The 27,283-nt window shown below is 32.3% G+C and overlaps 1 protein-coding gene across 1 annotated transcript in view; it reads right to left on the bottom strand.

Moving 5' to 3' along the window:
- Positions 1-5,247: 5,247 nt before the first annotated feature.
- LOC145311994 (uncharacterized) overlaps positions 5,248-27,283 on the bottom strand; it is a 137,573-nt gene continuing 115,537 nt past the window's right edge. The window contains exons 2-3 of the mRNA XM_080151068.1: positions 6,758-8,586; positions 5,248-6,443 (exon numbers count right to left, since the gene is read on the bottom strand). Coding sequence (XP_080007194.1) covers positions 6,102-6,443; positions 6,758-8,467 — 2,052 coding nt within the window. The 5' untranslated portion in view covers positions 8,468-8,586 and the 3' untranslated portion in view covers positions 5,248-6,101. The remainder of the gene's footprint in view (positions 6,444-6,757; positions 8,587-27,283) is intronic.

Below are 27,283 nucleotides of genomic sequence, written 5' to 3'. Positions count from 1 at the left end.
TTCAACCATTTTCATCCATGTTAATTTGGTTTCAATGAGAATGACGCGCAGCCACAAAGCTGTAGTGCACCAGCTGAGAGTTCGTGACACCTTAACTTTTTAATAATTTTTCTTCCGGTTTTAAAAAATGGAAATATCAAGCGAGGATAATTATTCTATAAAATATTCTACATAATATTTAATCAAGACAAAATAATTATTTATTCCATCGTATTATAGACAGCTCACCTCGGATTTTAAAAGATTAAATACAGTTTTGTTAGCCCCAAGGGGCCGGAGGCTAGGGATGACAAAACTGATAATAATTTTATGATTTCCATTTTAATATTCCTGGAAAATGACTATAATATGATGCTTTATGTGCTTTTGCAAAGATTTTTATTTATTTATAGATTGAATAAAATAACGCTCCGTGTTCTTTAAAAATTAAATAGATGAAAGTAACTGCATTTTTTTTATGCTGTGACCGCTTTTTAAACATTTTTAAAGCAACAGTGTGTATTTCCAGAGATGGAGGGGACATAGAGCTGTTTTTTTTTTCAAAAACTTCCCCAAAGTTTTATGATAATGTTTTCTTATTTGTTGGATTAACAAATTTGGGAAATTTAACTGAATTTTGATTAGTTGGTTCATTATGAGGGGTGTACAAACGTTTTAATCACTAATTGTAATCTACAGAAGTGCTTATTTTGTGCGTCATCAAAATTGTCTTATCAAATTCGATCCCTGGCATTTTTTAACTTAATGGCAACTGAGGGAACATTTATCTATATCACAGGTAGTCAGTTAAAGATGTAAAAATATCTTTTGTTGAATTGTCACCAAGCAGAAAAATGTGGTATAATCGTGAGCTTATTCATACATGGATATAAATTATTTTATTTTTAAAAGAGTTAAAACGTAAAGTGATGTCAATCTGCACTTCCAGTAAAAATAGGGCCAGGCCAACGTTACTGAAAGACGGGTACACGGCGTTCCTACAACTGGCAGAAATACAGCTAGATGTTTTTTTTGTCAAAATATAAAAACTTCTGCCAAAAATACTTCATCCTTAAAGTAGCTGCCATAAATACATCTAACACTAAAATCTATACATCCAAAATTGTCAATTTTACATCTATTGCTTGCCAAATTTACATCTAATTTTATTTATAGGTTATAATTACATCCTGTACATTTAAATTAATAATAAGCAATAGGTAGGCATTTTCTAAAAAGCTTAGTTTCTCTCACTAGTTTACTATGTGTATGTGAATATGTAAATAAGAGCTATATTATTTTGAATGCAAACATGTTAAGAAACAGGGCATTTTTTTACTAAGATTTGCCCCCCTCACAATATAACTTTGTAAGTAGATATGTAAAGAAACTTACAAAGCATTTTCTATAAAATTTAGTTTGTGGCACTATTTTACTTTGTATGTAACTAAAAGCCTTACCCCTGGCATTGTAGTTGCAAACATAAAATCACTTCTTATTTTCTTACACTTGTTTCCAAAGCATTCATTCATAATATGATTTAATATTGATGAAAAACTTTTAACAAAGTTAATAGTGCATTATTATATAAAAATTTCTTACCGAACCTTAGATAAACAAAAATGACAACATCCGTAAAAGCAAAGCTTTAAAATCAAAAGGAAAGATAAACGAACTATAACTATTGTAAAATGTCAAAAGTCTAAAAAAATTGTACATAAATTTGTTTCTAATGCTGTATAAATTCTAATTCCATTTTATAATTCCTGAATTCTGCATATTTAAAAAATAAACAGTTAAAATTTTCTTTTTTAATGGCTTAGTTTTGTATTAACTAATAGTTTTCATGGTTTTATAAATGCAAATTTAAAACAAACAAATTAATTTATGTAGAACAATTCAAGGATTTCTTTGGTTACTTAGCAAATGGATTTTTTTTCTTTTGGATCTTACACCAGATAATAATATACTTTATTAAAGTGAAACTTGTAGATTGCTAAAATAATGATCCCCCATCCACTTCACCCCGTAACCTCCTACTGGATGAACGAACTGACCAATGATTATGTCAATGTTAGCAACATAATTTGACAACAATTTTTTGCATGTCAAAATATCCACATATACATATACTATATCCATTCTTAGCAAATATGGCCGTCAATTAATATGGTAAAGGTTTCCTTTTAACACCTTTTTCCTATATCAAGAATTATTTTGAGCTTTCTGGAAAATAAAGATTAAATTACATAAGTACATTGTTTACCCCATAGCAATTTCTATGGTTAGCAAAAAATAAAAGATACATTTTCAAGACCCCAAAGCACAATTAAAACACTTTAATTTTGAAACCCTCAAAAAAACTTTGGAAATTCTCTTTTTATTCTAATTAATAAAAATAGGACGATTAAGATCATTTTTGTGTGATCAAATGGCATATAGCAAAGTGTTGTAGTTGGATCTCATTTTTAAAAGCGAAGCTTTTCTATAATTAGGATAGGTCCGTACGTACGTACAGGTTAAAATAGTCCTATCGATTTCAAACTTTGCATGCTGATTCCTATAACAGTTATATAGGCACGACCTAGAAAGCGCAGAAACTCAATAATCGTTTCCAGAAAGTACGCCCATTAAAAACAAGCTGATTTTTTACTTTTTTGACAAAAAAATTTTTTATGTTAAAATTATCTTTTTATCTGATTTTTTTAATACTGATTCCTAAAACAACAAGGTGTAGTGTTATAAGCGAAGCTTCTCTATAATCAAGTCCTAAAAACGTCAGTATGTCCTTAAGCAGTAATTTAACCAGTTTTGCAACAAATTTATTTACAATTTTGTATAGACATATGCAATTATATTAAGTTTATTACATTCTGACACTCTACAAGTGTTATTGTTCGTTTGTACTTCTATTTCAGAGGCTTTTATGGATGTTGTCATCCTTGTTGATAATAATTTTTGGGTTTACGGTTTTTGTTGTTTTACTATGAATTAGTTGCTAACAAATGGTTTGTAACCTCCTTTTCCATATTTTTCAAAATAAGCGGTTGTTGTAGGTTCTTTTCTTCATATCCAACCCATGCGGGTGGATCTAATATTTGGGGCCTGTACCTGCAGTTCCTTAACCCTGCGGGGCTACCATGTAACAAATAAATTCTAACCTTACCTGACCTAAAGTAACACACAAAAACTCTAAACTAACCCTTGCCTTATTATTTATTAACCGCTGATATGAAGATTTGTTTAAGAATATGCATGGAATCCTTGACTTCATATAAAAAATTTGAAAAAAACTGGAGCATTATTCAAGTTTATGAAACAGAGATGATGCCTTTCACACTATGGAAAGCATTTAGACATTTATAATATTTGTTCATAGTTAAGTTATTGGATGATTAGACGAATCTTGAAATGGTATAAAAAAGGGAGGACTCAATTAGTTGAGTGGTTTAAAGATTCTAACGATCAACCAAATATATATATTTCATATAAAAGGTTAGTTAAAGGTAGGTATCATTAAAAATCCTAAATTTCATTTTTCAAGAAGCTTTTCTTGTGTACTCTTAAAGTAGAACATCAACTTTTTGACTTGTCTATCCTATTGTGATATATAGTTGCATTTTATGATTTTCTATAATCTCCATATTTCTACTAATTTTTTCAACTGTGTGCATTATGCTAGTTGCATATGATGATTATATATAATTTTTTATTATTATTCGTCCAACGTTTACGCCGTATTGTTAAGCCACATGTTCATTCATTACAGTAAATCTTATAAAAACGCAAAAAAACATTCAATACAGTTTTCGTCCATTTTATATAAGAAATTTGAAAAGAAGTCTTACTGAAAAAGGTGACTGTACATTAATGAATGTAGAATGTACGTGGATATTATGTCAAGAGGAAATTTGTTGTCAATTGAAGTTGCCCTGTAATGAATTGGTCAGTTCGTTCATTCAGTAGTAGGGGGAGCGGTTGTGGTTTAACAATGCTAACATTATAGACCCTAGTTATAGAAAAGGTACATTTTGAATAAAGACCCTAATTACAGAAAAGCCATGCTTTTAACAATTACTCTTTATGTTATCTTCATCTAAACGTTTAACCATTAAAAGTAAAAACAATGTAACTTAATAATCCTTGGACACTTTAGGACCGTTTTACAGTCATGTCAAACTAATATAGAACAGTAGAATTTATGTCTAAAATAGCTAAAGTTCCTGCTGTGAATATGCTACACAAATAAACCTCGAAAACGGCCTTTAATGTTCAAAGACAATTCATTCTTATGCTTGTTCAAATGTCATTTTTAATTGTAAAACAAGGACGCATATATTGCGTCGTTTTAAGAAAAAAAACCGATGCATTTTATTCAAAAGGCCAAAAAACATTTTTTTAAAAGAACAAGGATGACAACATCTATAAAAACGAAGCTCTAAAACGGTATTACAAACGAACATTAACAATTGTAGAGTGTCAAAACTTAATAAGCAATATAAAAGATTAAACAAAATTGTAAGTAACTTTGTTGCAAAACTACTTATATACAGAATACTGTTTAAGGACATACTCACATTTTTAGGACTTGATTATAGAGATGCCTCGCTTATAATATTGTACCTTGTTGTCCTAGGAACCATTATTACAAAATCAGATGAATAGGATAACTATATCATATAAAAATTTGTCGTTTCAAGGTTCCTAAATCGTACTTAATTGTTATAAGAATCAACATGCAAATTTTAACATCTTTATCTATGTCTGTTTGTCTGTCTGTCTGTTTGTTTGTCTGTCTGTAGCGAAGGATCTCGCTAACCGCTGAACCAATCGGGTTCTCCTTTACAGGGTAGCTTCTCATAGGTCCCGGGAAGGTTTATAACTATTTTTGGGGGGTGGGACACCCCCAACCCCCCAAAAAATGAAAAATACCCCTCCCCCCCAAAAAAATATTTTTTTTTCTTTTTAAAACTAAAATTAAAATAGTGGGGTCGACTAACCCCCCCCCCAAAAAAAATGTCCCCCCCCTAAAAAATATTTTTTTTTATTTTTCTTTTAAATCTAAAATACGAAAAATTGGTATGATTAAACCTCTTCGGGCAAAGCCCCTAAAGGCTAGGGGCGAAGCCGCTAGTATTAATAAAAAGACCTGACCATTACTCGGTCTGACAAAACTGGCTTTAATCTTATATTTTTATTTTAATATTCGTGGAAAATAGTATTTCAATTCTATACTTGATTTTTCTAAAAATAATAAAAAAAACATGGTTATTAAGAATCAATTTATTTATGAAATTTACATTGCAACTTCATTTATAAATCATTTTATACAAGATTATAAAAAAATATTTAATAAATAAATAAATAAAATAATTTAGATATTTTAATTTTTGGCATAAAGATTTCTATATGATAGGAATCTTTTTTTAAATGCCCAAAAAGATTACAAAAAATTTTTTGTTTTTGTTTTAGAAAAGCTTAAATTAAATGATTAAATTAATTGAAAATGTTTAAGAATTTGAGGAAAAAGATGAACAGTACAGTTTAAATGAAAAATAAAATGTATGCATAAAAACCTTTTCAAATGTAACCTATTTTATTAGACTTAATTTTTTTTCTAAAAAATAACTTATAACTTCATTTTCGTTGTAAAAACAAAATACACAGGAACAGGCAAAGAATTCTGAAAAACAATTGTCTTGTGCTAAAATTATTGGCAACTCTTTTCAATTTCAATTGTTGTTTAGATTACCCAGCCCTCTATCCCTGGCATCTAACTAGAAGCAATAATTTTACACAAAGCTATAACATGACGAACAATAAAAGGATGAATTTGTGAACTTGACGCTTCACTTTTGGATTCATAAGGAGGAATATTTCAGAGCACTTTTTAGGACAGTTTTGGCGGATTTTTTTTTATGTCCGCTTCACAGATTTTTTTTTATCATTTCGGGGTCTTGGGGGGATAAGAACAATAATGTTTTTGATGGCTTTTTCAAACTATTTTCACTTCTTTGATTGTCAAAATATAAAATAGCAATTTAAACTATGAATTTAATTTAAACCAATCAATGTTCAGGTCACTTTGGAGTCATTTTACCAGCTGATAAGATAATTTCAATTTATTTCTTCACTTCTTGATTATAATATCTATAAATGGCACTAGATCTGACGGGACGAGTGTTGACTGAACAGTCAACGTTGGCCTCCCAGTCACACTGGTTGACCACAACATTCCATTTCAAGCCAGCATCGCATTGATATTGATTTGGCGAGCCGTTGGCGCACTGGTAGTATACGCTGCAGTCCTCGGGGTCGGGGAAATGACCCTCGGGCGCCGGGCAGTTGAAGTTCTTGGCTGCCTTGGTCAGAGACTTGTGGATGCCCTCGCTAGAGTCCCAGTCATTGCCGGCAATCTCGTACAGGCGCTTCAAAGCGGCGGACTTGGGCATGGTTTTACGGACCTAAAATAAGATAAATTTTTTACGTTGTACTAAAACAAATCATTTGGTATGCTTTAAAGGAAAATAATGTTGTGGTAAAGGTTTGATAAAATAAGTTATTGTTTAGTTCTCTATAAATCGCATCAATAATACAAACTTCTTTTTTACTTTGTATTTTGCAGTAATTGTTAAATTTATCAATAGTTTTAAATATCTAAATAGGTATATGAATTTTATATATATATACATATATATTCACATTTTAAAACTGCTCTTTGTATTGTTTTAAAAAAAATTTCATCTTTCCTTGAATAAATAATATAAATTGTACTTACATCTTGAGGAATCCTATTTCCAATAGGAGCAGCTTGCTTGCTGGATGGGGGAGGTAGAGATGGGGCAGGTGGCGGGGGCTGTCTAAGCTGGAAGGGGGAAGGTGTAGGCTGTCCACCAAGCTGGAAGGGGGCAGGTGTAGGCTGGCCGCCAAGCTGGAAGGGGGCGGCTGTAGGATTTCTGTTTAGCTGGAATGGAGCAGCAGTAACACTGGCAGGCAGGGCGCCAGGTATAGCAAAGATGGGAACTGGTGTAGCACGGTGGACTCCGGATGATCTTACAGCTTCAACTTGAGGTTGAATTGTTGAGCGGACAGGAGATTGAGGAGGAGGTGTTGGTGTGACTGCAAAGGCAGCTGGCTGTTCAGGCTGTGGGGAAACAGCAAATCCAAATGGCTGTTGAGGCCTGTCATGAACTGGGGCAGGAGTGAAGATAAAAGATTGAGGATCTAAATGGTGTAGAGGAGCTGGAGTGGTAGGTTTGACTAAGGCTGCATGTTGTTGGGGACCAAGGTTGTGGTGGACAAAGTCAACATCAGGATGAGGGACAGGTGAAGCTGCGACAGCTACTGGGCTGACAGCGTGGTGGAAGATAGCTGCTGCCGGTGTTACTGGAGCTGCATGATGAGGCTCTGGGGTGGGGGTAACAGCATGATGTACAGGGGCAAAAAAATGAGGAGCAGGTGTCACATGATGGGGAACTGGGCTGACATGGTGAGGTGCAGGGCTAACATGATGGGGGGCAACTTCAGCATGATGGATAGCTCCGCTGGGGGTGCCAAAGTTATGATGGACAAGAGGTGCAGCAGTGGTTACAGCATGGTGAACAGGGTGAGCTGGACCCTCATGATGGAACATAGCTGACTGGGGATGGTAGCCGCTTCCAAGATGAATAAAAGGCTTAGGGCTGGCTGTGGCAGCTTTGGGGGCAGGGGTGTGGTGAGCTATTTCATGATGGGGCTCAGCAGGGATAGGAGCATGATGGACTGGAGCCAATGGAGCGTGATGGGGTTCACTTTCAAATCTGATTGGTTTTCTGGTGGGTGTATGAGGAATGGGATGGTGGAAACCATGACCAGGAAAGGCAGCATCATGATGGGAAGGTGGGAAAGGTTCACCATCAAAAATCTGATTGTAGGGTTGGTTATAGTTGTAACCAAAGTCAGGGCTATACTGATTAGGATAGGCTGCAGGGGGAGCATAGGGGGCAGCTGGTGGCGGAGCATGGTGGTGATAGGGGGCAAGACTTTTTAGGGCAGCAGGATTGGCAGGGGTTTGAGGATAGGCAGGGGTGACTGGTGCATAGGGTAGGGCTGGTTTAGGGGTAACTCCATATCCAGCAGCATTCAATGGAGGCTCATATTGATATGGGTAGTGAGGAGCAGAGTAGGGATACTGGAAGCCAGGTTGTCCATGTGGCTCTGGTTCATCATAGGAAGGAGCAGGTGTTGTCACATAATGGTAGGGTCCACGCGTAGTTGGGGATGGAGCTACTTCACGCTTTCTATTTGTATCCTTGGAGGTATAAAATTCATTGTCAGGTCCCCAACCATTTCCACCGACAACGCCTTGCTTATTGAGATAATGGCTAAAGACTAAGCTCTGGTAAAGGTCGTCATTGCGTTTGTCATGCTGATTGTGCAATGCGGCATCAGGATTGGCTGAAAATGTTGCTATAACAGCCAATAGGAAGGTGCTCAGAAGAATATTCATTGTTGTTGCTGTGCTGGTATTGTTGATATGGGAATTTGTGCTCTGGAATTTTGTGTGGAGGGTGTGAGGGAATTGAGGGAGAGGGGGGGAGGCGTCAATTCTCACTTCTTCTTTTCATCCTGAAACAAAAAAATCTTTTTAGTTTTAAAGTAAGGGATTCTAGAAGTTATAGAGATACTTTATACATAAAACCATTTTTGTATTTTTTTGCATCTTCAAAGAGAATGAAGGAATTTAGAGAGAAAATGAAAATGTTTGAAGACAAAATTTACCAGGAAAATGCTAATTAAAGAAAATAATGTAATCTACATTAATTATAAAAGAGAATATAGTTTTCCTTACAGTAGACATATGGTAATTATCTATTCTAACATTTGTTTAAGACGACAATATCCAAAAGCATCAAAGAAAATTTAGTAGCAAAGTTAATATATGAAGATATGTCTTTTATAGCAAGGCAGGGAGGAGGGCGAGAATGGGCTGCTTATTTTACTAGTCCACAATGTTTTATAATAACATTTTCTTATTCGTTGGACCAACAACTTTGGGGACTATTAAATTTTGATTGGTTAGTAACGAACCAACCAATGAAAATTCAATAATTGAGTGTGCAAACGTTCAACTACTAATTGTAATCTACAGAAGGTGTTATTTTGCATATCATCCGAATCGTCAATTTATCGGCAATTGTCTTATCACTTTGAATTTGAAAATTAATCTCAAATTCTAGGAAACGAATGTTTTAAAATTTTGTGCTTCTAAATAGTAATTCTGTAAATTTGTTATCGCTGCATTTACTTATGGAATTAATTATTCTTGTTACATATTTTTTATAATGCTGAAAAAATCTTTTGATTTTAAATCAATAACAATTATCACAAAATGAAATACAAATTTTTGTAATAATTGAATCATTGCCCTTTTATCTTATATCATTCATTTTTTTTTAACATGGAATGAACCATTGAACAACAAAATATTTTTTCTTTAGCAAAAGATTACTTATCAGAAAAAAACTATATATACGTATTTTTTGGAACTTTTTAAAACACAGTCCTCTAGGCTAATGGCAAAGACGCTAGTCCTATTATATAAATCATATAAGGTTTTTTTGTCTTACGCTTAAAATCTCAATAAATATAGAACCGGTTTGGTTCTCTTACATAGATTAAGTGATAGTTTTAGGCTATTTTATCTTTAATATAAGTCTTTGGGTGGTATTAACCTATAGTCTAGCCCTGTTCTGTTTCTTTATGCTAGGGGCGTTACCACTAGTTGATGATAAAGTAGCTGCAAATCAGAAACAGTTATCCAAAGGCTTTAGATTTATGACTTTGTATTCTATTCATTTGAATAACAAATTTACTATCAAGACTTTTATTAATATCTAGACCATTAAAAAGATATTGCAGGGCTCGGCAGCCGCACTTCATCCCCAACTAAGCTTTAAATGTAAACCTGTTTGGATGATTGCAATTAAAAAAAGATGGATTGCCATATTTGGGTCAGATATAGATTTCCAGCTTATTTTTAAAGTTGTAAAAGATCAATTTCCCTGAGGTTTACAGGCGGATGACGTGTGCCTGCTGAGCCCTGATATATAAATCCGCAGACAAATGTAACAAATTGGGTATGGCTGTGTGTTTGTTCTTCCTATGTTTGTAATTTTTTTTACTAGCAGCTTCGTCCCTATAGGTCTCTAGGGGAATTTTAGGTGGTTGGAAGTTGAATTTGACCTTGATTTTTAGCTGAACTTTTTTTTGTGGGGGGGGGGGGGTCAAAATGGCAAAAATCTAGCCACTCTAATAATCTCTATTGGCTAAAACAAGTGAGTGGGAGGATCTAAGAATAAAAAGTATATATTTAGCCACTCTAATAATCTCTATTGGCTAAAACAAGTGTGGGGGGGGGGGAGGTTCTGTATAGAATAAAAAGATACATATTTACCTACTCTAATAATCTCTATTAGCTAAAACACATGGGTGAGAGGATTTGTAAAAATAAAAAGATATATATTTAGCCACTCTAATAATCTCTATTGGTTCAAACAAGTGGGTGGGAGGTTCTGTAAAGAGTAAAAAGATACATATTTAGCTACTCTAATAATCTCTATTGGATAAAACAATTGGGTGGGATGTTCTGTGAAGAATAAAAAGGATACATACTTAGCCACTCTAATAATCTTTATTGGCTGAAACAAGTGGGTGGGAGGTTCTGTAAAGAATAAAAAGTATATATTTAGTAACTCTAATAATCTCTATTGGTTAAGACAAGTGGGTGGGAGGCTTCTAAAAATAAAAAGTATATATGTATTTAGCCACTCTAATAATCTCTATTGGCTAAATTTAGTGGGTTAGAGGTTCTGTAAAGAATAAAAATATACATATCTAGCCACTCTAATAATCTCTATTGGCTAAAACACGTGGGTGAGAGGTTCTGTAAAGAATAATAATATATACATATCTAGCCACTCTAATAATCTCTATTAGCTAAAGCAAGTGGGTGGGAGGTTCTGTAAAAAATAATAATATATACATATCTAGCCACTCTAATAATCTCTATTGGCTAAAACACGTGGGTGGGAGGTTCTGTAAAGAATAATAATATATACATATCTAGCCACTCTAATAATCTCTATTAGCTAAAGCAAGTGGGTGGGAGGTTCTGTAAAGAATAATAATATATACATATCTAGCCACTCTAATAATCTCTATTAGCTAAAGCAAGTGGGTGGGAGGTTCTGTAAAGAATAAAAAGATACATATTTAGCTACTCTAATAATCTCTATTGGCTAAAACAAGTGGGTGGGAGGTTCTGTAAAGAATAAAAAGATACATATTTAGCTACTCTAATAATCTCTATTGGCTAAAACAAGTGGGTGGGGGGTTCTGTAAAGAATAAAAAGATAAATAATTTGTCACTCTAATAATCTCTATTGGCTAAAACAAGTGGGTGGGAGGTTCTGTAAAGAATAAAAAGATAAATAATTTGTCACTCTAAATGATCTCTATTTGCTAAAACAAGTGGGTGGGAGGTCCTGTAAAGAATAGAAAGATGAATAATTTGTCACTCTAATAATCTCTATTGGCTAAAACAAGTGGGTGGGAGCTTCTTTAAAGAATAAAAAGATAATTAATTAGTCACTCTAATAATTTCTATTAGCTAAGACAAGTGGGTGGGAGGTTCTGTAAAGAATAAAAAGATACATATTTATTACTCTAATAATCTCTATTGGCTAAAACAAGTGGGGGGGGGGGGAGGTTCTGTAAAGAATAAAAAGATAAATAATTAGCCACTCCAATAATCTCTATTGGCTTAAACAAGTGGGTGGGAGGTTCTGAAAAGAATAAAAAGTATATATTTAGCAACTCTAATAATCTCTATGGGCTAAAACAAGTGGGTGGGAGGTTCTGTAAAGAATAAAAAAGATAAATCTGCTTTAATCTAAATGTGTACTTTATATAGAGAATGATAAATAAGTAATATTTGTGAAATGAAAAGCTTTTTTACAATTAGTGGCAGCAGTCGGTAAGTTTTTTTTAGGCTATTTGAAACTTTTGAATTATTATAACAATTCATTGATTCGTAATTGGTACTTAAGAACTCATTTTCTGTAATTACAATATGGCAAGCGTAGTAACATTGATAATAAAATAGCGGCTGCATCCCTTGCATCTACGGGCTCTGTATTCTAATGGTGTACAAGTGAAATAGAAAATCGCCTAAATCAATCAAAAATCATATCCAAAACTATCCTGGGACCTAAGTGAAGTTGCATTTAAATGGAGAACTCAATCCGTTTTATCTTTTTATGATAAGGGAAAAAGACTTGATTGGACGAACTTTTGTTTGAAAGTCTTACTGTGCATAGTAATAAACCCTTAAGTCATGGGCAAGGTCAACTGACTGTTACAAAACATATTTCTGACCTGAGTAGTCTAAAATTGATTATTTAATTATATCACCCCCCCCCCCCCAAAGTTAGAATGCTTTATATAATCCTTAACTGTACAGGATATGCAATGCAAAAAATTTTTTAATCTTATAACGTACATGTGCCATAAAAATCAAATTAATAGTATTTTATTTCAAACTTTATTAGTTTAACAATTTAGGAATATGTATTTAGACAATAAGACAATTTTGTTCAAAGATAAAAATAGGCCATTATAAATACCTATTTTAAAGATATTAATTAAGTATGTTAAGATATCAAGTTTTTTTCGGTTATTATATATCCATTTATTGTGCTGGAAATATTGTTTTGAAATCTAAAACCAAGCCGAGACGAGATGGCCGCTAGTAATCCCGCCTTATCAACAACAGTTTCACCTACCTCCCTCCCCTCCAACTCCTGTCATCACCCCTTCTGCTACACCTGTTCTACCTCTTTTTCCCGCGTGATGTCTGTGTTTTATTACTATTCTATTTATTGTGTGTGATAAGGGAAATACATTTCCCTTTTATTCTGGTGCATTCTCCCCCATATCATGGGGTTATTTTTACCTGCATATGTCAAGGGGCAGGTCACTTTTTGTGAATTTTAAGAAATCTTTGACAAGAACCTTTGCAGTCTTTATTATTATAGGACTGCCTTACGATTTTGACTTTTCATCAATTTTGTAAGACCCCAAAAGAGCCCAGTAAGCTGAAACTGGGACCCCCCAACTCCATAATCTACTCCTGCCCAAACTGCTTGCTATCAATCAAACCAACCAACTCTAACAAACTGAAACACCAAACCAATTTAAACATTATTAATTAAATTGTGTAGTTAGTCTTTATGTTAGTTATTGATATTTTATATGTATAACAGCTAACCCTTAACCTACTAACACATATCTAATTTTTATTTCGTATTTTACTTATTTCATTATGTATGATTTTTTTTATAAAAATAAATCATTTTAACAAAAAAGATATTCTGGTTTTAAACCTTCCTATTAAGTCTTATGAAATTTTTCATCCTTAGTTGTAATTAAATCTCTTTTTTCAGTTGACCCCGATTAATGTCCACTGGATTAAAACCTGTTACCATATATACTGAAAAATCATGTATGGCATCGTATTACAGACAATTTCCCACAAATACTTAAATGTAAAATCATTATTACAATAATTATAACCCTAGCGGCAGAGGGCCTAGGCTGGTTAATCTTATTTTTTTCATCTTAAATTCCTTGAAAGATGTATATAATATGATGCGATAAATAAATATTAATTCTACACTCCTAGATATTTAAACTAATGTTAAGCTCTAATTCTAAAGATTTAAAAATATAAAACTACATTTTTCTATTAAGAATACTTTTAATTGAGAAAAAGAAATATTCACAAAGACATTGTCTAGTCTATATTGATCGAATAAATTGTCTTATATGTTTTAAACTCTATTCATAGCTGTACTAATACCACTGATGTAGCATATTTTTATCAAACTTTTACTATAAAACTTTTCAAATTAAAGTCTAACAAGGATTGTAAAAGGAATGTTTCATCATCATAGAATTAAAATCTGGTTTAAAGTTTTGGTTTTCATGTATTTCATTTCATTCATATTCAATACAAAGCTGGGAATAGAGTTAAGAGTTATTATAGAGCTTTCCAGCTATGATAAAAAAAAATAAAAAAAACATCATTACTTTTCATGAAAAAAAATTAAGGTCTTTTCGTGTAAAGACATACAATTCCTAACAAACACTTTGAAATTATTTTTCAAACTTACGAGCTAAAATAAATTTAAACTAAATTTTCATTTAGACTGGCAAACTTTTGCCGATAGAAATTCAATTGCAATTTTTAACGCCTCTTGTATGACGTGATGTGGACCAGAATCGAACTCGACATCTACCAGACAGCAAGCAGACACGCCATAATTTACCGCCATAATGCCGCGGGTTGGCTGTTCTTTGATACCCAATGCTATGACATACCTACAAAAAATTAATGTTTAATTAGATCATCTATTATTATAAATTTAATGTTGGGGATGCCTAAGCCAAATTTGCTAGGAGATTGGGAGGGGGAATATATGTATATTATGTACTTTATTTAAATAACAAATATTTTATTGGGTAGGGGCTATTACCCCTTCAGCCCTTTGAGATCCTTGTTCAGAGTCATGATCAAAAAGTTTTCTATTGATCCTCATTTTGATTTTAAATCTGTATCATCATGGTTTTTAACCATGAAGGAGATATTGGTTCAGCAGTTAAAAGACATAAAAAGCTTACTACTTTATATAATAACTATAGGTTTCAACCCTTGCATCTGGAGCCTTTGTATTTTAAGAGACAGTTAAGGGCAGAATAAATAGTCTAAAACCATTCCAAGAACATAGGTGAAGCTTCCCTAAAATGGAGAACTCAATCGGTTCAGTAGCTATTGAAATCTTAAGCTACAGATAAAAAAAAACTTACTACTTTAATATATTAATCCTCTACATATTCTCTTATCTGAATTCTATATCCTTATGTGTGGTATATTGGATATTTTGATTATTTGTTTCAAAGTTATTAATATTCCAATTAAACTTTTCAGCTGCTAGCTTTCATTCAAACATTTTCCAATACAGGATTTAAAACATCAACCAACTCTCCCCCCCCCCCGGGCCCCCCCCCCACCTTGAAATCGAACACTTATTTAAAAAACCTTTTAAAAACATATTAAAATGTTTTATACAAAATTAAGTAAACCTAAATTTTAAAAAGGATTTTTGACAACCAGTTTCTTATTTTTATTTTCTATGCTACTTTATGAAGCTGAGTCTAATAGTCAGTTTTTCCGTGTAAAATAAAATCAATGTGCTTCTATGGTTAAGCACGTTATTTTTCTAATATTATAATATCTATTTATTTTATTACCAATTTTTTACTATGGGGGTCAAAATGAATTGAATAGGATATTCTCGTTGATTTTGCCATTCAAAGGTTTGTGAGCAAATAATTATAACTCTGCATAAAGTTTATTGATTTCTTATTCAAAATTTAAACTAACTTATAATTCTTTTTTTAAAAATTGTATAACACATTAGTATTATCCTATGTAATAAAGTATTTGGTTTTTTTTTTATCTGAAGCTTATGATTTCATTAACTACTGAATCGATCTGGTTCTCTTTTTTTATGTCGAATTATTTCAAATTAAAGTCTATGGATGGTTTTTTTATGACCATTTTCTGGCACTTTGAATACAGATCCCCTATATGGTAGGGGCGTATCCGCTAGTCCTATATAATAAAGTAATAGGAAGCCTGTATGTTTGTTTGAAGCTGGAACTTTCGTTTTATACTCATTATTATATTATACCTGACTAGACTTGTTGTTCTGATATACAACTCAAGACTATTGCAATTGCATAGATAAGAATTTAAGGAAGTATTACTTAATCATCAGTTATGCGATCCATGTATGCCTGGGTGTATTGTCAGTTAAGATATTCCTGTATGCCTGGGTGTATTGTCAGTTAAGATATTCCTGTATGCCTGGGTGTATTGTCAGTTAAGATATTCCTGTATCCCTGGGTGTATTGTCAGTTAAGATATCCATGTATCCCTGGGTGTATTGTCAGTTAAGATATCCCTGTATCCCTGGGTGTATTGTCAGTAAAGATATTCCTGTATCCCTGGGTGTATTGTCAGTTAAGATAACCCTGTATCCCTGGGTGTATTGTAAGCTAAGATATCCCTGTATCCCTGGGTGTATTGTCAGTTAAGATATCCCTGTATGCCTGGGTGTATTGTCAGTTAAGATATTCCTGTATGCCTGGGTGTATTGTCAGTTAAGATATCCCTGTATGCCTGGGTGTATTGTCAGTTAAGATATCCATGTATCCCTGGGTGTATTGTCAGTTAAGATATCCCTGTATCCCTGGGTGTATTGTCAGTAAAGATATTCCTGTATCCCTGGGTGTATTGTCAGTTAAGATAACCCTGTATCCCTGGGTGTATTGTAAGCTAAGATATCCCTGTATCCCTGGGTGTATTGTCAGTTAAGATATCCCTGTATGCCTGGGTGTATTGTCAGTTAAGATATTCCTGTATGCCTGGGTGTATTGTCAGTTAAGATATCCCTGTATGCCTGGGTGTATTGTCAGTTAAGATATCCCTTTATCCCTGGGTGTATTGTCAGTTAAGATATCCCTGTATCCCTGGGTGTATTGTCAGTTAAGATATTCCTGTATGCCTGGGTGTATTGTCAGTTAAGATAACCCTGTATCCCTGGGTGTATTGTAAGCTAAGATATCCCTGTATCCCTGGGTGTATTGTCAGTTAAGATATCCCTGTATGCCTGGGTGTATTGTCAGTTAAGATATTCCTGTATCCCTGGGTGTATTGTCAGTTAAGATATCCCTGTATCCCTGGGTGTATTGTCAGTTAAGATATCCCTGTATCCCTGGGTGTATTGTCAGTTAAGATATTCCTGTATCCTTGGGTGTATTGTCAGTTAAGATATCCCTGTATCCCTGGGTGTATTGTCAGTTAAGATATTCCTGTATGCCTGGGTGTATTGTCAGTTAAGATATTCCTGTATCCCTGGGTGTATTGTCAGTTAAGATATCCCTGTATCCCTGGGTGTATTGTCAGTTAAGATATCCCTGTATCCCTGGGTGTATTGTCAGTTAAGATATTCCTGTATGCCTGGGTGTATTGTCAGTTAAGATATCCCTGTATCCCTGGGTGTATTGTAAGCTAAGATATCCCTGTATCCCTGGGTGTATTGTCAGTTAAGATATCCCTGTATGCCTGGGTGTATTGTCAGTTAAGATATCCCTGTATCCCTGGGTGTATTGTCAGTTAAGATATCCCTGTATGCCTGGGTGTATTGTCAGTTAAGATATCCCTGTATCCCTGGGTGTATTGTCAGTTAAGATATCCCTGTATCCTTGGGTGTATTGTCAGTTAAGATATCCCTGTATCCCTGGGTGTATTGTCAGTTAAGATATTCCTGTATGCCTGGGTGTATTGTCAGTTAAGATATTCCTGTATCCCTGGGTGTATTGTCAGTTAAGATATCCCTGTATCCCTGGGTGTATTGTCAGTTAAGATATCCCTGTATCCCTGGGTGTATTGTCAGTTAAGATATCCCTGTATCCCTGGGTGTATTGTCAGTTAAGATATTCCTGTATCCCTGGGTGTAATGTCAGTTAAGATATACCTGTATCCCTGGGTGTATTGTCAGTTAAGATATCCCTGTATCCCTGGGTGTATTGTCAGTTAAGATATCCCTGTTTCCCTGGGAGTATTGTCAGTTAAGATATCCCTGTATCCTTGGGTGTATTGTCAGTTAAGATATCCCTGTATCCTTGGGTGTATTGTCAGTAAAGATATTCCTGTATGCCTGGGTGTATTGTCAGTTAAGATATCCCTGTATGCCTGGGTGTAATGTCAGTTAAGATATCCCTGTATCCCTGGGTGTATTGTCAGTTAAGATATCCCTGTATCCCTGGGTGTATTGTCAGTTAAGATATTTCTGTATCCTTGGGTGTATTGTCAGTTAAGATATACCTGTATCCCTGGTTGTATTGTCAGTTAAGATATCCCTGTATCTCTGGGTGTATTGTCAGTTAAGATATCCCTGTATCCTTGGGTGTATTGTCAGTTAAGATATCCCTGGGTGTATTGTCAGTTAAGATATCTTTGTATGCCTGGGTGTATTGTCAGTTAAGATATCCCTGTATCGCTGGGTGTATTGTCAGTTAAGATATCCCTGTATCCCTGGGTGTATTGTCAGTTAAGATATCGGAAGCTAAGTATTAAATTATATGAAACAATACATCTGATTGTCTATCCATCCATCTAACTATCTATCTATCAGTCTAATTGTATCATACTATCTATCTATGTATTTCTAATTGCCTATGGAATGTAGAATAATAATTGTTACTTTATAACAATTGCATTTTATTCACAAGAATCAATTAAATTTAAAATAGGACATTGATTCTAGAATTTTTTCTTCAAACCAGAAGTAAGATTATAAATCATAGTTTTATGTTTAACAAATATGATTATTTATAACCAGCAAAAATTGAATTAAAATAATGAACTATTAGGAGATATTAGAGATTAATTTAAATAAGTACTCATTTTTGTTTGTGGGAATTTTAATTTAAGTCCAGGCAGGTTTTAGGCTATTTGGCAGGATGCCTATTTGACTAAGAATCATTCAGGTTGAAATAGTTTAGATATTTTTGGTAGGTATTGTATCTAAATAACTAAATAAGCAGTATATTATTAACTAATTCATAACCGAAAATGCAAGGACGTCAATGGAAGAGTTGTCAAATATATTACCCTCCCCTCTAATAAAAAAAATATATGTAAAACAATTTTAGCCCTAAAACTAAAACTGTAAACTTTAATTACCAACCACCCCCAATTGCTATTTTTAAAATTTTAACACCCCCTAAAAATGATAGAACGCATAGAGAGAGGAAACAATGGGCAGTTTATTACACTAGTCCCAAAGTTTTATAATAACATTTTATTATTCGTCGGCTTAACAACTTTGGGTACTTTTCTGATTATCATTGGTTGCTGCATTAAGTTGAGTGTTCAACCGTTTCAAGGACTAATTTTAATCTACAGAAGGAATAAATTAGTGTATCATCATTGTTGAATACATCAATATATCGGCCATTGTCTTATCCCTTTAGATCTCTGCTGCTGAGGAGTTTAAAGATTGATAACAAGTCTAGCACGTTTCAAACTAATATGAACCTAAGGTCAAGCTAAAAATATTGCTCAAGACCAAAAGTGTAACATAACATCCTTTTACAATGTGTTCATATTCAACAGTAAAGATATCGGTTTATTAAACAGCCATTCATATTATGTTAGGCAAAAAGAAAAATAGTTACTAATCGCATCATATCATAGACAGCTTTCCGCGGATATTAAAATGAAAACTTATCAGATTAACACCAGTTATGGTCCGGGCTAACAAAATTGGAAATAATTTTATGACTTTTATTTTAATATTCGTAAAAAATTGTCTGTAATACGATGCTATACATATTTTTTCAATATGCCAGGATTGGTTATAATCGGGCGGAAATAACTCTTATGAATTTCATTAGAAGATATTACACGTTTTTTCAATATGCTTATTTTCTTTTTCTTTGTTACATGAATAAAATACTGTGTAACCTATAAATAAACCACCGTTCATCTATTCTTCTTTCAAATGGGTATACTTATACAAAATAAATCTTTACAAAAAGAATTTAAAATGCACTTAAGATTTTAGCTTATAATATTTTCATTAAAATTTTTTTTTCAGAAAATAAATTTAAACTTATGTTTAGATTTTGTATATTGGATATTCGATTTTTTGGGGGGAAGTGACATTTTCTAGCGTTTTCTTTAGGGTAGCAATCAACCTTTCCTGGACCTACAAAAATGAAAACCAAATTGGTCCAGTGTTTAGAAGATCTTTCTATATATTCTTATAATAAAGTAACATGATATATGTTTGTACCAAAGGATCTCGCTAACCGCTGAACTAATCGGGAACTCCTTAACAGGTTAGCTTCTGATTGGTCCCGGGAAGGTTTATAGCTATTTTGGGGGAGGGTACCACCCTTTTAGTTTTTTAACTAAAATTAAAATTTTTTTTTCTTTTAAAATTTAAAATAATAAATTGGGTTATCCAATTCGACTTTCCCCTTCTCAAGTGCCCCTAGAGGCCCCTAGGGGCGTAGCCGCTAGTATTTAGATAAAGAAAGTATGTCTCAACAAAAAATGACTGTTCAAGTAATAAGTTTAAAATAATCTTAATCATTTAATGAAATTTTTTTTATGAAAAAAGTTAGTTTTTAGAATAGCTACAACTTGATGCCAAAATTAACAAATTAGCATCATTTTTATTCAATTATAAAACTAGCGGGGGAAATTTAGCACAACTTTCAACTAGAAATTGCAATCATGTTGCACATATTTTTAGTAGCAAAGCTTTCTATAATTCACTATGTCCGTCCGTCCGTCAGTACGTAACGCTATGGGGGAAATGAAATTTACTCAGAAACTATTAAAGCTAGAATTCTGATTTTTCATGACAACAATCCAAGCATTATAGTAGCACATCCATGGCTGTCCGATTGGTTTTAAGCCGCTTTATAACCGCTTCAAAAAGACGTAACTTAATGCTTGTCAGATTGATTTATTTGCAAATTTATCAAAGATATCCTACAATTTTGAACGCTTGTAAAATTTGAGAAATCTTGTACTTTATTTCAATTAGAACCTACACTTCACTAAAAATGTAGTTATTATACTACAAAAGAAAAACGAGGATGACAACATCCATAAAAGCGAAGCTCTGAATTGGAAGGACAAACGAACATTAACACTTGTAGATTGTCAGAACTGAATTAGAAGAATATTAATGCATCAGTACAAAGTACAAACAATATTGTAAGTAAATTTGTTGCAAAACTGAATAAATAGATGTTACTGTTTAAGGACATACTTACATTTTTAGGACTTGTTTATAGAGACCCTTCGCTTCTAACATTGTACCTTGTTGTGATAGGAATCAGTTTTAAAAAAATCAAAAGAATCGGATAATTTTAAAATACAAAAATTTGTTGTCAAAAAAGTTAAAAATCGATATGTTTAAAATGGACGTACGGACATTCTGGTATTACACTACTACTACAGGAATCATCATGTAAAGTTTGGAATCGATAGGACAATTCTAACCTGTTTAACGAATAGAGCTAACTGTCTGTGACGTACGGACGTACGGGCTGACGGACTGACTCTAATTGTAGAAAAGCTTTGCTTTTAAAAAATAAACAAATGAACAATCTGTTTCAATTAGCTTCCAGGGGGGATATATCCCGCCCCTTGCACGAAAAAAATATTAGATGGAGGAGGAGGGGGACAACGCTTACGCCCCCAGCTCGGAAGAAAGGAGGTGGGAAAGCCCGTAGGCTTCGTGTAATTCAAAAATGATATACTTTAATTCCCGAGTGTTCTTACATACCATATCATATAATACAAATTTTTGTTTTAGCAAAATCTAATTTTTTAATCTGAGTGATATTAATAACTCCTTTTTGGTGAGGGTATTTGTGAGAAATAATAAACGTAAAATCTAAAACTGATTATAAGAGGTTTATTTAATATAAAACTATAATTTTTTTTTTAACTTTAACAAATGATTTTTATCGTAATCAAAATAATCCATATACGTGGGTTAAATATTCTTTTTAGATTTTCTACCAAAAATTCTTTTTCACTATTTGTATCAGAGGATTGTTATTCTTTTTATCAAATTTTTCCTTTCTTTCCTGCTTACTTAAAAATTAATATAAATATTTATATTTATGGCTATTTTGCCAATACATTTGTGTTGTATTGAAGGTATCTACACATGATTCTATTTCCGCAATTATGATTCTCCATCCCATAGACAGGGACACATATAAAGGAAAACAAAAGATAGAAAAGAGACAATTTGGAATATATCATTTATTTTTTTCTGGGGGGAAGGGGACATTGAATTGTAAATTACACTGTTACCCACGTTATCCTATTCGTTGGCTAAATTTTTTTTATACTATTGAAGTCTAAGGGACCGTAAGGGATAAGACAATGAACGATAAATAATGAATATTCCCGATGATGATAAACAAAGTTACGCTTCTGTAGATTAATAGTTTTTAATCAACGAATAAGAGAACGTTTTCATTTAACTTTTGGTAGCAGCAAAATTTTAAGATTTCCATCTGATTTTTTGTGTAGATTCCCTAGACTTGTGTGTCAAAAAACCAAAAATAAGTCATATTTTTCGTCTATCCTTCTGTTTATTTGCTTTGACACTTTTTTTTAGAATTTTAGAATTTATATTCACAAGTTTAAAACTTAAAATTTTAAACCATTTATTTTGAACTATCTCCGTCCTTACTTCTGATGATGACTTTTTTAACCATATGTAGAGAAGGGTAGCAAAAGAGCAAGGGTAGCATAGTTAAAATAAGGCAGGAAAAAACAAGGATATTGATGTCATCATGTAGTAGAGGTAGTAGAGCCAATAACAAGGCAAAAACAAGGACAAGCATTGATGAGTAAGAAGTTTTTATCAATATAACCTTTCATACTAAATAAGATAATGAAAAGACTAAAATGACAACAAGACTGTTAATTTTCAAAGCTTAAGAAATAAATGTATAAGTATAGATGTATAAACCAGTCAATTAACTGGTTCCAGTGCTAGGGACCTTTTTCGTCTGCTAGCAAATTGCTCTCTTTTATTTTGTAGTGACTTGGCTGTTTTAATATTTCCCGTGTAAGTTATTTACCTCCCGCCCCTGCTACTTTTTTACTTTAATAATTTTTCCTCCCTTATTGTTTTCACAACCCCCTGGTAAATAGCTGTGAACGCCACTCATTAAAATAGATAAATGAATTTAAAGAAAATGATAATATATAAGTTAGTTATAGAGAAGCTTTACAGTTAACAAGGTGGAAATATAGCAAAACGAATGGACTGCCTACTCCTTACTACCAAATCACGATTACAAAACTTTAAGGACGAGTTCTAAAGTCGTTTTTATAAAAAAAACATTACACTGCAAAGTAGCTTTTGACCAAGATGTAATTTATACTATTGGACCAAGAACATAGGTCATTCGAAAGAGTGTTAAATTAAAAAAAAATATTTATATAGCATGCTAAAATTATTATTTTTATATATGGGCATAAAAGAACTGTTTGATAATTATGAAAATTTTGTGAATTTCTTATAGCTAAAAATGGATAATTATACTTGATTAATTGTCAAATTTTAAGAAGGGCCAAACACTGATTTTTATCTTTAAAAGGAGAAATTTTGTAAATCATCATTGGGGATGTACACCAATTTATCGGCCATTGACTTATCCCTTTAGATCCCTGCTAAAAACTGATCGTTCGATAGAAAAGCATTATACCTTATCAAAAGCAAGAATTTATAACAAAAAGATTTTGTAATAAATTTGTTTTTGACATAGTGCATAATCTTAACTGTAAGAGAAAGACAAATAGGGCATCATGCCAATTTTAGATAATGCAAGTTTTTATAATTTATGTCTTTCTGTCTATCTATTTATCAATATCTATTATCTATCCACCTATTTATCTATCTATCTACTAAACAAAGGATAGAAATAATTTCTGTTATCACGATCAAATTACTCACTTCTAACATATGTTGACCCATTATTAGGAGCTGAGTTATTCTGTTAAATAGTATTTATTCTACATAAATAGAATTATATGTTGAGATTATTTTGATTAAAAGCTACACACTCTTTTGGTTCTTCTTATCTTACCTAAAAATAAAGAAAAACATGAATTCTATTAAAATATTTTATTTAGGTATTTCATTTTCAATTTTATATATTTGTAAATTAGAAATGAACATTTGCATTTTATTGAATAAATTGTTTTTTTTTTTTAAACATTTAATTTACCTACCTATTTAGCTAAATTCTCTTTTATTTAATTTCATATTACTGCCCTTCTACTCTTCAAATAGTTATCCTTGCTTTAAAAAAGAAGATCATTTGATTGTTTATTTATAGTTTACAAAATGACTGTACAAAATAAAGATTATAACATCACGACGCTAATAAGTTTATTTCTATCTTTTATTTACATATATATAGTTACAGATCATCTTGCAAGTGAAGGTATCAAAATTGTTACCAGAAAGTTCCCAATTCATAATTTAGAGAAAAATATAAGAGGTTAACTCACAAACAAAATATGAATTTTATATATTCATCCTTTTTTTGTTAATCTCTTTTTATATACTTTTATTTGATTTGTCTTGGTGAAGATAAGAAAATTCTCCTTTTCTATAAACAAAACCAATTTTAAATAAATTTGTGACCTTCAAACTTATATTGTTCGCAAATTTAAAGAGTAAATTAAATGTTATATAATTTTATGTTTTTGTTTTTGTGTAAAAGATGCACAAAGAGAGTTTTAAACTCTTTTAAACTGGTGCACACACACACACACACACAGATACACACACACGTACAAACGAACATCCATTACCTTTCATACTTGCATACAGGGTTATCATGCAAAATAACAAACTAAATCAGCAATTTATCTATTTTTGACTTTCAGCATTTTGAGAAATGTCTAAAAGACAACCATTTTTTTGTGTGTATGTTACTGTTTCTCGACCAAAGCATTCTCATCATACTCAGTTATTGTCAGAGTTCATGTTAAATTATCTTTCTTCCAAAGGAAAAGTATTTTTGAGCAGAAGGGTTGAAAATTGATAAATCCCTCAAAGAAACCACTGGAAAGATGATTATATTCCTTTTTGAAGAGTTTGTTGTTTAAATTTGTTGTAACAAAGAAACAGCCATTAAATGGTTATGTATGAATTTATGTTTTAAAAAGAGTAAAACACTAATTTTCATTTCAAGTTATTTTTATCAAAGATTTAAAAACAAGCTTATAATGTGTACAATATTCTCCTTTTTATAAATCTAATGTGCATTTTATTTTAATTACCTACTCCATACCCACTAAATATTATGCATGTAGATGGAAATTAAAGTAGGTTATATAAGAAATAATAAACTTAAATATATTATAGTTTGAATTTAATTATTGCTGTAACAAATTTATAACTCCACAATCTAAAATTATTTTAGAAAAACCTGCTAATGCCTCTTTGCGATATTAAAATTTTATGACAGAACAATGTTTTATCATTACTTGGATCTTACACCAGAATATCATGTACTCTAATAAAGTGAAACTTGTAGCTGGCTGTGGCTAGAATATAACAGAAATCACCAAGCCAAGTTTGAAATTGACAGGACAATTATAACATGCCTAAATTATCGATAAGAGATATCCTTTACGGACAGACTGACGGACCGACTCTAATTATAGAAAAACTTCGCTTTTAATAAAAAATAGTAAGCGATAAACAAGAACAAGAAAGTATAGAGTAGCTGTGCTCCTAAACCAATATAAAAGATATACAAGAACAAGAAAGAATAACTATAAGTATAGAGTAGCTGTGCTCCCAAACCAATATAAAAGATATATAAGAACAAGAAAGTATAGAGTAGCTGTGCTCCTAAACCAATATAAAAGATATACAAAAACAAGAAAGAATAACTATAAGTATAGAGTAGCTGTGCTCCTAAACCAATATAAAAGGGTTATACAAGAACAAGAAAGAGTAACTCATACATTATTTAAAATTCAATAACGAGGTTTAGATTATTGTGATTTTAGACTTTAGAAAGATTTCAAATCCTGCATTATGATTCCTTTAACAGTATGACATAATCTATAACCCAAAATAGAAAGTTGTTATCATTGTCTACCTAAACAAATTTTAATCATTTAATACCAAATATTGAGCTAGTAGAATCCCTATGGCATTCCTGTTTTGTTTGCCACATACATGAGCAACATGTACGGTTCTGATTAGTACTTTGTATAATGTATGATACACATAAACACTACATATAGTGGCTTATGTGGGGCAAATTTGGTGATTTAACATACCCAAATAACTATGGAAACTACTAGGAAATTTTAGTTAAATCACACACCTGCAATAGAACCATAAACATATTCATTAAAAGGTTTCATAATATTATACTTCTTAGATTTTCCATATCTTTTAATAATAATCTTATTTAGGGCTCGGCAGCCACCCACCACCTTTTTTTTAGATAGAACGTGAATGTGTTGCCCAAACTTATTAATTTTTTAAAAACTTTGTGAATTATTTTATCCCACAGTGCAGAGTTCTTAAAAAATCTTCCCCTCCCGGAGTTTTAAAAACCACAAAGTATAAAAGATGATGACTGGAAGTGGTGTGGACTAGGTGGGTGGTTGATCCCTCCCACACCCCTGAATTAGTGTGTTAGATGGGGGGGGGGGGGGTACTCTTCCTGGGATTAGAATATAAGATCGCAAAAATAATTTGTTTAATTTTTTTAGCAAGCTATTAAAAGGATTTGAACATATTAAGTTTAGCTTTTTTTAAGATAACTTATTATATCCACTTAGCTGGTTAGGCTCTTTTAGCAATTTATGGAAACCTCTTGTGGTTTGGGTAGAAAAATCTTTCTTAATTGTTATTGTCAAGAATTTTTTTACACAAGCAAATTCCCAATCTTATTTGTATGGAGAGAAAAAAGGGGTAAGATAAGGTTAGGGGTTAAAACTGTGCTACAGATTAAAATAAACATATGTAGAGTGTTGGTACGTTTCAACAGTCGGAAAAATGAGCAAATATTTAACAGAAAATAGTTATTTATTGCATCGTACTATATACATATTTCCTCGGATATTTAAATGAAAAATAATAAGATTAAAACTGATAATAATTTGATTTTTATTTTGATATACGTGGAAATTATACGAAATGGATATTTAAAAAAAATATTAGAGTTTTCTGTCATTACAACAACTATAAAAATAACATAGCTCTTTTCTCGCCTAGTCTTATTTTACAGCAAGCTTTTTTTAGTTGCTTTGTTGGTTATTTAAAAATGTTCTAGTGCAGAAAATAAGGGAACTTTTAAAGGAAGTTCAAAGAGAATCTTTCACTAGGAAAAAAAGGCATCAAAAATGGTATTTTAAAGATGAATTTGTACAAATTTTTTTAATAATATTTAGTTGAAAAGTATGGAATAATTGATAAGACATGCAAAAAAGTACCAAACAAAACAAAAACGTTTTTTAAGAACACAGTAATAGTGTCTGACTGATTATGACGTAACAAAAAAAATTAGCCAATGAGAGGCCACTATAAATTTTACCATTGGTCAATAACGG

This window comes from Acartia tonsa, chromosome 2 (assembly GCF_053477335.1).
Source record: "Acartia tonsa isolate MP-2025a chromosome 2, ASM5347733v1, whole genome shotgun sequence".
In the NCBI taxonomy this organism is placed as follows: domain Eukaryota; kingdom Metazoa; phylum Arthropoda; class Copepoda; order Calanoida; family Acartiidae; genus Acartia; species Acartia tonsa.
This window is presented reverse-complemented; position numbering and strand designations above follow the sequence as displayed.